We start from the raw sequence: 16007 nt of genomic DNA on the forward strand, positions 1-16007 counted from the left end.
GAATATTTAAAATTAAATGCATGTAGAACATTTTGAAGAATTCAGAGTACTATGCAAGTGAAAGTTTTTAAAATTATTAACCGAAAAGATATAGTAAGTATACTTAACTCACTCAACACAATATATGTTTGGTCATTCAGCAAACATATATTGAGTCTTTATTTTACACTGAACTTGTGCCAGGCACTCTGCTAGATGCTTGAAGGTGCAGGCATGACTAGGGGAAGGTCTTATGAGTAGACAAATTACAGTGCAGTGTGATAAATCCTATAATGGAGGTTTACTTAAAGAGGAGGAAACATATTCTGCTTTATATGAGTGATCAGAGAAAGGTTCACAAAGGAGATGATGTTGGGCCAGATCTTCAAAATTATGTAGGAATATCCTTGGCTATAGCAACATGGTATTTAATGGTACCAATGTGTCAAAAAGTATGCTTTTGGATCATACTTTGATTCACTGAAGCTGAAGCACAGGTATAACTGAACATTTAGTTAGTTGTACACAGTAGGTGAGGCCAGAGGGAGAGAGGAGTTGGCTAGAGGTAAAGCTGGTAAAATAGCCCAGGACATGATTGGGGTAGGGGGGACTCATATGCCAGGCTAAAGAATAGGGTTCTGATCCTTTGGGCGGGGAGAAGCCATTAGCATTTTTAAGAAATGGTATGACAACACTGTCCCGAAAGATGACAATACTGTATTGTACGTTTAAAAATCCGTAGCGGGTAGATTTCATGTTAAGTGTTCTTACCACAAAAAACAACCCAAATTATATATGGATTATACAATAATCTGTTTACATTTTTAAAAAAAAGGAATGATGCTTCAGATTGATGTTTTAGGAAGGGAGTTGATGGTAAAATGAAAAGAGGTGGTAGAGCGGAAAGATGCTTGAGGAAGCTGTTGAAACAGACTAAGCAATACGGGATGAGGGCCTGAGTTGTTATAGTAAAAAAAGAGTAGAGGGAATGGTTTCAAGAGAAATATGAGAATCCACAAGCTTAAGGACAAGTTGTATGAGGAGCAGTAGAGGAGACAAGGATGCCTCAAACTTTTAGCTTAGGTGACTGAAGGGACAGTGAGGTCATTAACTTAGATAGGAAATAAAGAAGGAAATGCCTATACGACCTTGAGGTGGAAGGGTCTGGTAGGCAGTTGGCTAATGGGCTGTGTGGATATGGGCTCAGACTGAAACAGGCACTTCAGGTTTGGGAGATGTTGGCATGTAAATGCAACAGAAGCTATGGTGGAGGAATAGAAGGCACATGAAGCAAAAGCAGCAGTGTGCTCAGAGCAGAACCCCAGGGGACAGCCATGAGAGTGCTTTCAGATTGACAAGTTGCTGCTTGCTGTCTACAAGGAAAATAGTAGTTTTTGCCATACAGTTATTTGGTTTGCAGCTACTTTTGAGGAAGTTTGTATTCTAGCTCATCCTGATGATTCATTTCCCATATCTGAGAAGAGCTCTGTGTTAAAGCTGGAAGCTGTTTGTGAGACCGATCTTTAGATCCTCTCTGAGAATTTCACGGTATCATCACTTGATAATAGAATTCCAATTTGCCCTCACCTCAGAAATGGAACTAACAGTGCAGAATGTGCTATTTTTATCACTTGTGGAAGGAACACATTATCACTTACTAATCATACTATGTAACTTATTTTGGTATTTCATGAATTGTAACAGAATTATAATTCAGTTGTGTAATATCATGTCCTATTATACCTACCATGTGAAAATATTAAAGGTTTTGGAAATGTGTTCTAACAAACTTTATTTATGTATCAGCTGTTTGTGATATAGGGTCTGCTTCCTTTAAATATGATATGCGCCGCCTCAGTGAAATTCTGGCATTTCCAAGAGCTTGGTATAGGAGGAGTATTGCAAGACGCCTATTCCTCGGAGACCAAACTATAAATTTGCCAAGTAAGCTTGTTGATGTAATTATAAATTATACTTAGGCTGCTTTTCATTTTGATTACAATAGTAACAAGATCCATGATTGATAACACAAACTTTGTCTTACTTGGTAAGTTGTACCCTGCAATTCTTTCACTCATTCAGCAAATGCCAGTGGAGCCCCTTTAATGTGCAAATAACCACTGGGAATGCACTAGCATTGGAGGTCACAAAATACTTGCTCTCTCAGGGGTTAAGTTCAGCTGATTTTTATTCTGTGATGATTACCCTGTAATCTTTGTAAAATCTGGAAACGCAGAAATACATTTAACCAAGTTAATCATGGTTAAACATGGAAAATAGACTATATTGGGGACATGCTATCATATTGCATTTTTTCTCTTGGACTTAGATATTGTTGTAGTATTACACTGCGTAAGTGAAGGACAGAGTTAGCATGATAGAGTAGAAAATATCAGAAATCTGGGTCTGGGTCTATTCCCTCATCTGTAATATGGGACAGAGTGCCTGTCCTACCCATCTCATGGAGTTTCTGTGAGAATTTAAAAAAATAACATGCTGGAATGTACTTTGCAAACTGTACATCATACAGTTGTCAGAGAACTGGAAGGAATATAAAATGTGATTAGAAATGGTGGAGTGGTGAAATTTCTTATTTTATAACATGGGATATTACCCTGTTAATTTTGTTTTTGCTGTCTACTTTTCTGTTAGCATCTGGCCCAGGGACACCAGATTCCATTGAAGGTGTAAGCCAACACCTTTCCCCCGAATCTTCAAGAAAAGCGTACTGCAGGACCTGGGAGCAGCCTAGTCAGTCAGCCTCTTTCACCCACATGCCTCAGTCGCCTAATGTGTTCAATGAGCATATGACAAACAGCACCATGTCACCAGGGACAGCAGCACAGAGCCTAAAATCCCCAGCTTCCATAAGGTCAAGGAGTGTGTCTGATTCTTCAGTTCCCCAAAGAGGTAACACTGCTCTCCTTGTTATCAGTAGCCCTCCAGCGGCCCCAAGATAAAAATCTTAATTAGTTACTCCCAGACTTCTGCCCCCAACTGCAGGAAGTTATTCTCTTGCAGGTTTTTATGGAGATGCGGGGTTGGGGGAGGAACCCCAAACCAAACAACAGACAAAGCACTTCACAGTATTTGCTAGCAGAAGAGACAGCTGGACGGCTAGTAGCTTTGAAAAGGGATATGTATATGTATAACTGATTTACTTTGTTATAAAGCAGAAACTAACACACCATTGTAAAGCAATTATGCTCCAATAAAGATGTTAAAAAAAGAAAAGGGATAGGGAGAGAGGAATGAGCATATTGTTAGCATGCACCACAGGAAGTAAAACAAACCTACAGTGTTGTAAACTCCATATTGAAAAAGTTAATCTTTGCGTTCAGTCATTCTTTTTTTTTTTTTTTTAAGAAAGGGCAGCTGGGCAGCAACTGAACTGAGATGATGGGTTTTTTGGGTTTTTTTTTTTTTTTAATAAATTTATTTATTTATGTATTTATTTTTGGCTGTGTTGGGTCTTTGTTTCTCTGTGAGGGCTTTCTCTTAGCTGCGGCAAGCGGGGGCCACTCTTCATCGCGGTGCGCGGGCCTCTCACTGTCGCGGCCTCTCTTGTTGCGGAGCACAGGCTCCGGACACGCAGGCTCAGTAATTGTGGCTCACGGGCCCAGCCGCTCCGCGGCACGCGGGATCCTCCCAGACCAGGGCTCGAACCCGCGTCCCCTGAATCGGCAGGCAGACCCTAAACCACTGCGCCACCAGGGAAGCCCTCAGTCATTCTTTTATTCAGACACTATATTTTTTTAACTCTCTTATGTGCTCAAGGCTCTACTTGTGTCTAAGTATATAAAATGAATGATGTAGTTCATGTCACAAGGTAAGATTAGAGTATAATGAGCCAACACAGGACTCAGGATATATACTGAGTCCATAAGAACACAGAAGACAGGCACCCCAGCCAGCATCTGCATTTCAGAATGGTACCTGCCTTCCAAGTTCTCTTCTTGGCAGCAGCAACTTATGATTTTCTTCTTTGGTAAGAAAATCCTAGGGTGATAAGCGATCTGTGCTGCTATATCCCATGCACACCAGAATCTCCTCATATAAGATGGAGGTCATACAGAACTATGAGCTTTCAAGAAGTAAGGCTGGCAACCCTTACTGACCGTTCAGTAAATGGTAACTATTAATATTTTGGAGGCAATTGGACAGCTAGTAAATGTTAGGTTTTAACACAAGAATATCATAATTTTACCTTCTGGATTATAGTGATGAGTAGTTTTTGCTTTGTAATTGCCTGAGCATCTATGTGAATGTACATTTGATTTTCTATTTTTAGATTCACTTTCGAAAACATCAACTCCTTTTAACAAATCAAACAAAGCAGCAAGCCAACAAGGGACCCCATGGGAAACACTTGTCGTGTTTGCTATCAACCTGAAGCAATTAAACGTTCAAATGAATATGAGTAATGTAATGGGAAATACAACGTAAGCTATTCAGATACAAAGAAAATATATTTAATCATTAGTTGTAATTTTTCTAATTGTAGTAAAGCAATTCAAAACCTTTTTTTAATGCTGAAATGTTTGAGACAGTGAAGACAGTAGATAAAAGATTATATACCTTGCTTTATCCTGAAAATGGTTTAATCCTAAAGATATTGTAACATAAAAACAGCATGAAATATGTGTTCTAAAAAGATAGAAAATGATAAGGAAAATAGCATAATTTTCTAGTTAAGAAGAAAGCTTCATCATTAATGTTAATATTCAAATGTTTACCATAGTTTTTATAAGAAATGTATTGTTTCATTGTCCAACTTTTTTGAAATCATCTAACTCCTGTTTTAATTCATTGACATGGGAAGCCATATGTCTAATTAATAACACTTTTTCTTTTTTATAGTTGGACAACTAGTGGTTTGAAGAGCCAGGGCCGGCTGTCAGTAGGAAGTAATCGAGATCGAGAGATAAGCATGTCTGTTGGTCTAGGAAGATCACAGTTAGATTCTAAAGGAGGAGTAGTTGGAGGGACTATAGATGTCAATGCTTTGGAGATGGTTGGTATGTTGAAATTTTACAACTGAACAATATGTTGAAGAAAAGTATTTGAAAATTGATTTTGATGAGTTTTTCCCATGAGGCATTTCTGTGAAAAGTAATTATTGTTTCTATTTTAGCTCATATTTCTGAACATCCAAGTCAGCAACCCAGTCACAAAATTCAGGTTACTATGGGTTCTACTGAAGCTCGTGTTGATTACATGGGCTCAAGTATTCTCATGGGTATCTTCAGTAATGCTGATCTCAAGCTTCAGGATGAATGGAAAGTAAATCTGTATAATACACTGGATCCAAGCATGACCGATAAAAGGTATTTAGTAAAATATTACTTTTTCAGTACTTTACATGACTACTCAACATATTTTCTATCATCCAGTGAGAAAACACAAACCATTTTTCCTGCACAGTGATTTTATATCATATAATTAATATGAATGAAAAACTGGTGGGGAAGAGACTTTTTCTTGTGCTTTTAAACTGTCTTTTGTAATATATATGATAAAAGATTCTGTTTTATGCTCTAGTGAAATTTTTGTCCATGGAGATCTGAAGTGGGATATTTTCCAAGTAATGATATCAAGATCAACTACACCAGACCTGATAAAAATAGGAATGAAGCTGCAGGAATTTTTCACTCAGCAGTTTGACACCAGCAAACGAGCTCTGTCTACCTGGGGACCAGTTCCTTATCTTCCACCTAAGACAATGACTAATAACCTAGAGAAAAGTTCACAAGAACAATGTAAGAGTTAGACGACTAAGGCTTTATATATGCTTTATCTTTCACTAAATATGTGTTAATTTAAAATAATATCTACATACCATGCTTAAAAAGTGGTCCATATGCTCTTTATCCTGCTCACTCAGCAAAGTACCCAATTTCCTACCCGCCAATGGAATTAGAGGCCATCATTTGGGAAGTCATTCATTCATTATCTCCTCCCCCTGCCACAGCTCATCTACAATCATGCCATTATTACAGATTACATCACTACATTACAAATTAATTCTTACTTTATTACATAATTACAAGTTACAACTAATGATTAGATGTATTTTCTTTTATTCTGAATAGCTTACATTGTATTTCCCATTACATTACTCATGTTCATCTGACTGTTTAATACATACAACTACACTCCATGCTCTTGAATACTAAATGTGACACCACCACGTTCTGGTTTAGAGCATGGGCTATGGAATCAGAATGTCTGAGTTTGGATTTATTACCTGTGTCATATTAGGCAGATTTTCATTCAGTAATTCAAATTTTTATTATGTATCAACCGTGTTCTTAAGCACTGTTTTAGGCATAGGAGATCTACTAGTAGAAAAAATTCCTACCCTCATGGAGCTTACATTTTAATGGGAGAGACAGACCATAACAAATGTGCTAAGTAAGTGTGTAAGATAATTTCAGGTAGAGAGAAATGCTGAGAGAAAGAACAAAGCAGGGGAAGGATCATAGAGTCTGTGATACATACTGTGAGAACAGCTGTTTGAGAAAGGGTGGTCAGGGAAACCTTTTCTGAAGTGAGAGGTAGGCTAAGATCTGGGGAAGAGAGTTCTGGGCAAAGTGGGCTACTGAAAGGTGCAAAGCTTCGACAGTTGGGAGGAAACTTGCTTGTTTGAGGATCATTAAGGTGGCCCACTGTGGTGGAACAGAGTGAGCAAGCAAGAAAATACTGGACATGAATTTAGAGAGGCCAAAGATAAGATTTTTAATATGATGGGTAGCTAGCTACTGGAGAGCTTTGAACAGATCTGATATTATTTGATTCGCTTTTTAAAAAAATAATCCTTTTTAAAGCATCACTCTGGCTGCTGTGTGGGGAACAGACCAAGGTGGTTAAGAATGAAAGTAAGGAAATCACTGCAATAATTACCATTACCATTGCTACAGACTTACGTTACCATTGTAAGGAGGATTTTCTGAGAGTCCAGGCAACAGACGATGGTGGCCTTAACTAGAGTGATAGTGGTAAAAGTGAAAAGTAGTCAGAAGCAGGATAATTTTTCATGATTTATTATCACATAAGCAGTACATGTGCATTGGAAAAACAAATGAGAAAACATATACAAGCAAAAAAAAAAAAAAAAATCACATTCCACCCAGAAATCATCACTGTGAACACTTGAGAGTATATACTTTCAGATACTTTTCTATGCATGTGTGTGTATGTATATATTACATACACACACACACACACACATATATGTACTTTTTACCAAAACATTATTCATATTGTTTTGTAGCCTTTTTCAGTCAACAATCTCGAACTTTCCATTGTGCTAATTATCTCCTTTAGCCACCTCAGCACAGTCCACAACTGATCTAAAATTATATTTACAACTGGTTTGTCCAAACCAGTATGTCCAATTCAAGATCACAGATTAAAAATGGTTATGTTCCTTTACTATTTTTAAATTCAGTATAGTCCTTTTTTTAGTGACCTGACTTGCTGAAGAGACTTGGCCAACTGTTCTGCAGAATATCCTACTTTCTGGGTCTTTTTCAGTTGCTTCCTTGTGGTTTCATTTATCTTGTTCCCCTAGTCCCTGCATTTCCTTTAAACTAGAATTGGTATCAGACATATATACAAATACAGGGGTGTTCCCAAAAATGCATGGCCTGGATTCTTCCACAAAGTCTTTGTCATGGGAAACAGACAAACGGGCTTAAGGAATTGTCTTAGATTAAAGGAAACTAAAGAGATATGCCAACTAATGCATGATCCTTGCATGATCATGATGTATGATCCTTGGTTAGATCCAGAATGAGAATTGTGGCAAACAGCCAAAAGGATATTATTGGAATAAGTGGGAAATATAAATATGAATTGTACAGATGACCCTTGAAAAACATGGGTTTGAACGGTGCAGGCCCATGCACAGATTTTTTTTCAATAGTGATGAATACTGTGGTACTAAACCATCTATGGTTTGTTGAATCCTCAGGAAGTGTGGATGTGGAGGGCCAACCATAAGTTATACGTGGATTTTCGACTGTGTGGAGGGTCAGTGCCCCTAACCCCCATGTGGTTCAGTGGTCAACTGTATATCTGATTAGTTCTTCTTGAACTTTAACGTGCATCTGAAACACCTGGAGAGCTTTTTAAAATGCAGATTCTGATGCAGATTTGGGGTGGACATAAGAGTGGATTTCTGACACGCTCCCAGGTGACATTAATGCCGCTGGTCCTCAGACCTCACTTCTGAGCAGCAAAGGGTATAAAAGGTTTTTTTTCCAGTACTTAAACTCAGGGATCTGCCATTGATTTCTAGGCCTTCTAATCACTGGTTCACTTAACCCCTCTTCTATTTCACCTGAAGAGTCTAGATGAAATACATAGTTTACAAAGATACTGTGAGAATTACATAAAATTTCATGCAGGCACTTTGTAAATCATTAATCATTACAGAAGCATTAGCTGTAATTATTATTAGCAAGTTGCTACTTTCCTGAGCTCTAGCCATCCTTACACAGCATCTTTTCCCAGACTGTATCCTTATTAGCTTCTCTGCTTAATGTTAACCAGGGACTGAATTGTTGTTTTCATCCGTTATCTGAGTCACTTCAGCTGTACAAAGTAGCCACCTGCTGTCTTCCTACCCAGCATTCAGGATGTTCATGAGATATTTCAGGATAAGTGGTTTTTTGTTTTCTTGCAGTGCTCGATGCAGCTCATCATCGACATTGGCCTGGAGTATTGAAGGTGGTATCAGGATGCCACATATCCTTATTTCAGATTCCATTACCGGAAGATGGAATGCAGTTTGGAGGATCAATGAGCTTACATGGAAATCATATGACACTAGCTTGTTTTCATGGTCCAAATTTCCGTTCAAAATCATGGGCCCTTTTTCACTTAGAGGAACCAAATATTGCTTTTTGGACCGAAGCTCAAAAAATCTGGGAAGATGGTAAACTGACACATTTTCAGCTTTCACTTCTCCCCATCTTCTTACATGATTATATATGACAAAGTAATTTTCTTTTCTCATATCTTTTATCTGTTTTTCTTATGGTATTTCTGAAATCCATCTCTATTTATTATCATGTATCTGACAACGTCAAGGAGTTCACTGCCAATGAGTCAGTATCTATAAAGTCTGGGACATGTTAAAGGACTTATTTCTGAACTTACCATCTCACTCTGTTTCTTACTTAGGCAATTAAAGTTTTTGTTGCTGTGGCTGGCCATAGTCATAATAACAGTTATTGTAAAAATTTCTTATAAAAACATGAAGAGAAGACGACACACAGTGGTAGTGTAAGGAAATTACTTGCCAGTCAAGACTATTTTACAAAACTTTTAAGGGCAGGCTGTGCTTTTACCTCTATTTACAGTTTCTTTTAGCTTTAATTTTCTACTCAGTGGTTTCTTAATGATGAAGGAAAAAATGGTTGATATTCTTCATCTTCTTGGGGATAGATCCAGTTACAACTAAAAGAAAAAATATTTGTGAATTTTTTTCTCTCTTATGTACTCCTTAGTTTTACAGCCTTCTCTATCTGTGTATGACTTACCTAGCTATATCTATTGCTCTAGGGCCACAACTTTTCTTGCATCTAAATATAGTTTGTTACACTGAGAAACTTTTTTTCCCCCTCTAGGCGCTAGTGATCATTCTACATATATTGTACAAACACTGGATTTTCATCTGGGCCATAATACCATGGTTACCAAACCATGCGGTGCTTTGGAAAGTCCTATGGCAACAATAACCAAGATAACAAGGCGTCGCCATGAAAATCCACCCCATGGAGTAGCAAGTGTGAAAGAATGGTTCAATTACGTTACAGCCACAAGAAATGAAGGTTAAAAGTTTGCTTCTTTGGAGAGATTTATTTTGTTTTGTTTTCTCTATTTTGGGCTCTGTTGACTGTGTTTAGAATTTAAGTGTAGGGAGAATTTCCATTTCTTTAAACAATTTTCGTTTTATTCCAGCTGCCTTAAGTAGCAATATTAGTACATGATTCACCACCCTAGTAGTGCAACATCTCATGGACTAAAATTATTTTAGATGTAACTGAAAACATTCAAAATAAAATCGGTTTAAATAAATGAAATTAAGTTTATTATAATTGGAAAAATATTTTTATAGTAATGTTCACATTGGAGGTTTGGGAAAATTATTATACAACGAAGTAATAGAATACCAAAAATTAAGGTTCAGGATAGCTGGAATAAAATGAAACTAAATATTAGTATTCCTATGAAGTCATAAGTTTAAAGAGAGTGCTTTTGATGAAGTTTTTAAATTCATTTTCATTTTTTAATTTATTCATTTTTTTAATCCTCTCAGAATGGAAAAGAAGATGGCTTGGGCCTCATGGAAAATAGTTGTTAGCAACCCTAGGGATCAGAGACTGTTAAAAATGTTCTCAGAACAAAGCAGGATAAGGAAGTAAATTAGATTCACCGGTCTTGTAGTAATTCAGTCATGAAAATTCTTATTCTGCGGTTGTTTTTGTATTAGAGTTTAGAGTACTGCTTTTACCAATCATTTCGTCTGTATTAAAAAGCTGACTAGACTGGGACATGTTAAGACTTGAATGTTTTACTTAAAAAAGACCTCCTGGGACTTCCCTGGCGGTCCAGTGGTTAAGACTTCGCCTTCATTAAATTCAGATACGATTTCAATTGAGAATAACATTCAAAATTCAAGAAACAAAAAAACACAATTTACTGGATTTATCCAAAATCATGTTATAAAGCTTCAATATTGAGAATAGTGAGATATATATTTGTATGTGTATGTATATATAAATATTTGTCCATATTTATATCTATAGTGGCATATAACTAGTCTCAAAATCAAAGCTTAAATATGGCTTTTTTTAAATGTATTCATTTTCCAGCTTTTTGCAATGATAAAAGTTCTGTGTATCAATGTCATGAAAGCTATATGCTTATCAATGCCTATTGGTTTGTCATTGTCTTTATCATTATGCTTGTAGAGCTAAACCTGCTTCGTAATGTTGATGCTAATAACACTGAGAATAGCACTACAGTGAAGAGTTCTAGTTTGCTGAGTGGATTCAGAGGATGTTCTAGCTACAATCATGAAACAGAGACTATCTTTGCGTTACCAAGGATGCAGCTTGACTTTAAATCTATTCATGTTCAAGAACCACAAGAACCTTCATTACAGAGTATGTGGAAAAACAATCTTTAGTTTCTAAAGTTAACTAAGAAATTCTAAAGGATCTTCAAACTTCTTTTTTTCCCTGAAGGTTATTTTTGTAATATAATATAAAGAAATTGATCTTCTGGTTCAAATTGATTGATATTCTTACCAGCTATATGACCTCTGGCAAATAATTTACTCCATTTGTGCCTCTTTCTCCTCAAATGGGGCTAATAGGACTTCATCAGGTTTTTATGAGTAAATGGCATATACTTGGAAAGTGCTTAGTAAACTATCATCATCATTCTTTAAGTCGTACACAGAAACTGCATTTAAGTGGAGGCATTTACATGGACCCATGTAAATCCCTTGTTAATGGGAAGAGGAAGGGACTTATTTCAATAATCTTTTACTGTAAAAGAACTTTGCCATTGCAGACGCCAGCCTGAAGCCAAAGGTAGAATGCAGTGTGGTGACAGAGTTCACTGACCACATTTGTGTGACGATGGATGCTGAGCTCATCATGTTTCTTCATGATTTAGTGTCAGCTTATCTTAAAGAAAAAGAAAAAGGTGGGTAGCATATTGTTTTGGGGTTTTTTTTTCCTTTCAAGCTTCAGGACAGGCAGCTCTCACTACAACTTATATGGATTTTTATGGTCTAGTGATAAAATGGGTAGAATGTATCTCCTTCCTCTATGAGTTACAAATATCAATAAATATATATTAGTAAGACTATATGATAGACTTTCTGAGTATCTGCCAGGTACATTTCATTTTTTTCTAACCATATCTCAAACTGAATGGTGTTTTATACTTTACAAAATGTTTCCATATATGTTCTGTATATTATCAGGTCTAGTAAGATAGTCTCACAAAGTTGGAAAAGAAAACCTCTTTGAGGAAATATTGCTAGTCTAAGTGAAATGACTAGAGAAACAACTACATAATAAAGTTAGCAAGAGTTACATACATAATTGGGAAAACTGAATTAAATAAGAAGATATATCTGTCTAGAATGCACAGAACATTATCTTTTTTTATAAATATTTAGACCTCAGTAGTGGTGTCTTGTTTTTCATGAGCTAGCTAACATTGGTTCTACTCACTGGAAACTTAAATGTTGGCCCACTAAGAAACATATGGTGACCCTAATATCCATATGGAATTGGCTGAATATATTATGGTGTGTCCATACAATGAAATGGAATACTCTGTAGCTGTTTAAAAGAATGAGGTAGTTTAAAATGTCATGATATGGAATGCCCTCCAAATATATGGTCTTTATTCACTCAATAAATATTTATTGTGCAACTATATGAATATACAGTGGTAAAAACAACAGATGTGCTTTTAAAAAAAACTGCTTCGAATAGATGAAATTTGTTCGTCACACTATAATAACTGCTTCATGTTTTCCAAGAAGAAAGAAATGTAAAATTTATCTTGTAGATATTTCAAAATAGCTTCATGATGCCTGTTTGAGTGAAGAAAACAAAGACAGATGATCAAAAGACCATGTGGAAAGAGTGTAAATATAGCATACATAAACTGAATTGCTCTGCCATTACTATTTAATCCAGATGTGCCAAAAATTCCGTGAGAGTGAGAGCAGTAATGATGGCTGGAGAAATCTGTGAGCCACTCCAGTGAAATGACCGCAGGCATATAATAGGAAATGTTATGTATAATATGCATAGCTCCAGTCTTCACATAGAGCAACAAGTATACCATCACTGTTAATCCTCTTGTTTTTCTCTCTGCCTTAATATTTAAACTTAATGTGGAGAAACACAGATTCTAGATAAAGCTGTGAAGTGCGGAATTCTTTTCTAGTCTACCTAGGTATGAATGCCTGCCAGATTTCTTTCCCTCAGGTATTATGTGGAACCTTTGTCACTTTATGAAATATTGTGTTGGCCTGCCATGAACTGTGTGTATTTCTTTTAAAATGTATTTTTTATAGAAATTGTTGTAAGACATTATTTCAATGAGAAAAGAGGAAATAGGGACTTGATTATCGGACTTACAGTAACAAAATTATTACTTATGGGGATTTTAATTATAAATAAAATATTTTAATAGCTGTAAGTATATTTTGTCTTTAAAAACTAAAAGCAAGTAGTGTTGGGCAAAATAAATATAAACATGCCTCAGAAAATTCTTAACAGCATGTAAGACTAGAGCGGAATCAACATATTCCTAGAACATCCAGATAAACTGTAGTACTGTAACCACCATCAATAATAAACAAAAGCAGAGCAACAGACCAGGCAATAACTGAAGACATCTGTATTCCGATGTGGTGTGAGAGTACAGCTTCATTCCTAGGTTCATTCCCAATCAATATATTACCCCACTGCTAATTAACAGTTATGACCAGAGCTATATAATACATATCATATTTCATATTAATCATTACTTTATGCCCAGTTTGTGTCTTGAAAACCTGTGCCCTGTAGAAATGCTGTATTTATTAAAGATCATATGAAAGCTACTTTTGTCCCAGATTCAATTTTAAATATATCATTTATGATCGCCAATTTTAAAAGACTTCATTTTTCATAAAACATTTGAGTACTCAACTATGAAGAGTGAAAAGACTGCTTACCTAAAAAACTCCTAAGTTAGCACAGCTGTTCAAATATATATATATATAGGCACTAACATTAAAAAACCATTGAGCTGTACACTTTAAACGAGTGAACTGTATCTCAAAAAAGCTGTTAAAAAGTCATCCACCTACAGGCATTTTTTTAGGAGCCCTACAACTGTCAATTTCAGTGTCCTGTGCCTGCTATCAAATAAATCTCAGTATTCTTTACCGTATGTTTTAGGCACACAAATACATGTAAAACATGTGCTATTACTCAAAAATAAATGATGACATGTTATTTCTAATTCTTAGAATAAAATAACTTCGATATTGTCTTTCTCCAAGAAATACCAATAATTGGCACTTACTTATGGCTTATTTTTAAATATTTTTTAAGAAATGTAATTAAATGAGGCTTTGGCCAGTTTATAAATAAAAACAAATGGAGCCAATTACTTTGTTCATTTCATGACTTAAAATAAATTTATGAGATATGTATTTGCAATATTAATATATCATTTTCCTTATAGCTATTTTTCCACCTCGGATTTTATCTACTCGACCAGGACAGAAAAGTCCAGTTATCATTCATGACGAAAATTCCTCTGACAAAGACAGAGAAGATAGCATCACTTACACTACTGTGGACTGGAGAGATTTTATGTGCAATACATGGCATCTAGAACCCACTCTTAGGTAAGGACTGGGTGTACATACTTACCTATTTCCTATGAGATTATTATGAGAAAAAGGTTATAAATAATGCAGCAGGTTAAATATGGTTTACCAAAAAATATTTTTATGTTAGTCACTTATAACCTCTACAGCTTCTGATATTTTTGCTGCTCCTTTTTTCTTTTGTAAGTGCTTCTAAGCAAGGCAAAAGAAGCACAAACAACTGAGAATAGCTCCGTGCTGACTAGCTATCCAGTGTGTGACATGACATCCTGTCAGTTAATCAGTAAAAAATGAGAGTAACTCCACTTTTGCAGTTGCTATTATTTTTTCACCATCTCAGCAGGATGTTATTTTCAGGTGTTTGAGGTAGCTACAATAAACTGTTCTGTAAGATGCAGAAATCATACATCATCATTAAGGAGCCATTACAATTTCTCACATATGTCATGACAATGTAATAGAACCTACAGTGTCACAGTGTCTTTCTGTCTGCATACTAAGCAATATACAACCATCCTGAAATGTCAGATTTAATTCTGTCAGATTCAGGTTCCTTTACTGTGTCATGTTCTACTACAATCACAAAACCCCAGCTACATCACATTGTTTTCATATCAAACTTTCCAAAGTATTTTCTAGTTTTAATTACATTAAACTTCTGCTGTAACTAGCGGTACTTGCTTTGTATATCCTTGTGTGTGATTTACCACTCACAACCTTCCTATTATTTTCCTCTTTCCTCTCATCTGCTTTGTTAATCAAATTATAACTGTCCATCATGCAATAACAGTATCAAAAAAAGTCCAGCACAACATTCTGCAGAATGATACATATTTCATTTAGACAACGTTATTATTCAGATATATTTATGCCACAAAATCATTCCAAGCTAGTAAGATCTCCATTATTCAGTGGACTCCTGTATAAGCGGAAAGTAGTGACTTTGTGTTAGTAATTTGTGTTTAATAAAATATGTTGTAACCAAATCAACAATACACTTTGCTATTAATAGTACATATATTCATGAGAAATATTAACAGTGTCAATATTAAAATACTGCAAAGGTCCTAATACAGAAAACTGTTCAGTATATGTAAATCTCAATAAATATAATGAAATTGACTATCTTTTAATTTAAAATGAGAATAAAAAGTTAAATTTGCCATAAACATACATATATATATATATATATATATATATATATATATATATATATATATATATATATATATATATATATTAGATACCTGTCAAGAGATTAAGCGATACGATATAGTGGTGGAGCACATGGTTAAGGGCTCCGGCTCTAAGCCCAGCTACAGAGCGTAGTGGCTGAGTGACCTTGGCCAAAGGATCTAACGCCTCAGGTGCCTCATATGAAAAATTTGGAAAATGGTATTACCTACCTTCCAGGGTTGTTACAATGGTTACATGAGTTAATTAATGGAAAAAGCTTATAACCATTAGAGTTTTAGCAGACCAGTGCTTAATACCCTCCTTTTCCCTACCTAAGTTCAGGATCAATTGAAACAGCAAGAGGCAGCTGGAAATCAGAATTACAGCTTTAATACTTATAAAGCTGATAACAGAATGTGGTTTGGTG

General features: G+C 35.7%; 1 protein-coding gene across 8 annotated transcripts in view; it reads left to right on the top strand.

Annotated features, from left to right (window-relative positions):
* BLTP1 (bridge-like lipid transfer protein family member 1) overlaps positions 1-16007 on the top strand; it is a 202650-nt gene that overhangs the window by 185063 nt on the left and 1580 nt on the right. For all 8 annotated transcript variants that reach the window (XM_057546655.1, XM_057546660.1, XM_057546659.1 and 5 more), the window contains 11 exons: positions 1786-1923; positions 2632-2889; positions 4271-4421; positions 4840-4997; positions 5114-5306; positions 5521-5738; positions 8669-8920; positions 9615-9818; positions 10962-11156; positions 11569-11703; positions 14257-14422. In XM_057546655.1, coding sequence (XP_057402638.1) covers positions 1786-1923; positions 2632-2889; positions 4271-4421; positions 4840-4997; positions 5114-5306; positions 5521-5738; positions 8669-8920; positions 9615-9818; positions 10962-11156; positions 11569-11703; positions 14257-14422 — 2068 coding nt within the window. The remainder of the gene's footprint in view (positions 1-1785; positions 1924-2631; positions 2890-4270; positions 4422-4839; positions 4998-5113; positions 5307-5520; positions 5739-8668; positions 8921-9614; positions 9819-10961; positions 11157-11568; positions 11704-14256; positions 14423-16007) is intronic.

This window comes from Balaenoptera acutorostrata, chromosome 5 (genome assembly GCF_949987535.1).
Source record: "Balaenoptera acutorostrata chromosome 5, mBalAcu1.1, whole genome shotgun sequence".
Lineage (NCBI taxonomy): Eukaryota > Metazoa > Chordata > Mammalia > Artiodactyla > Balaenopteridae > Balaenoptera > Balaenoptera acutorostrata.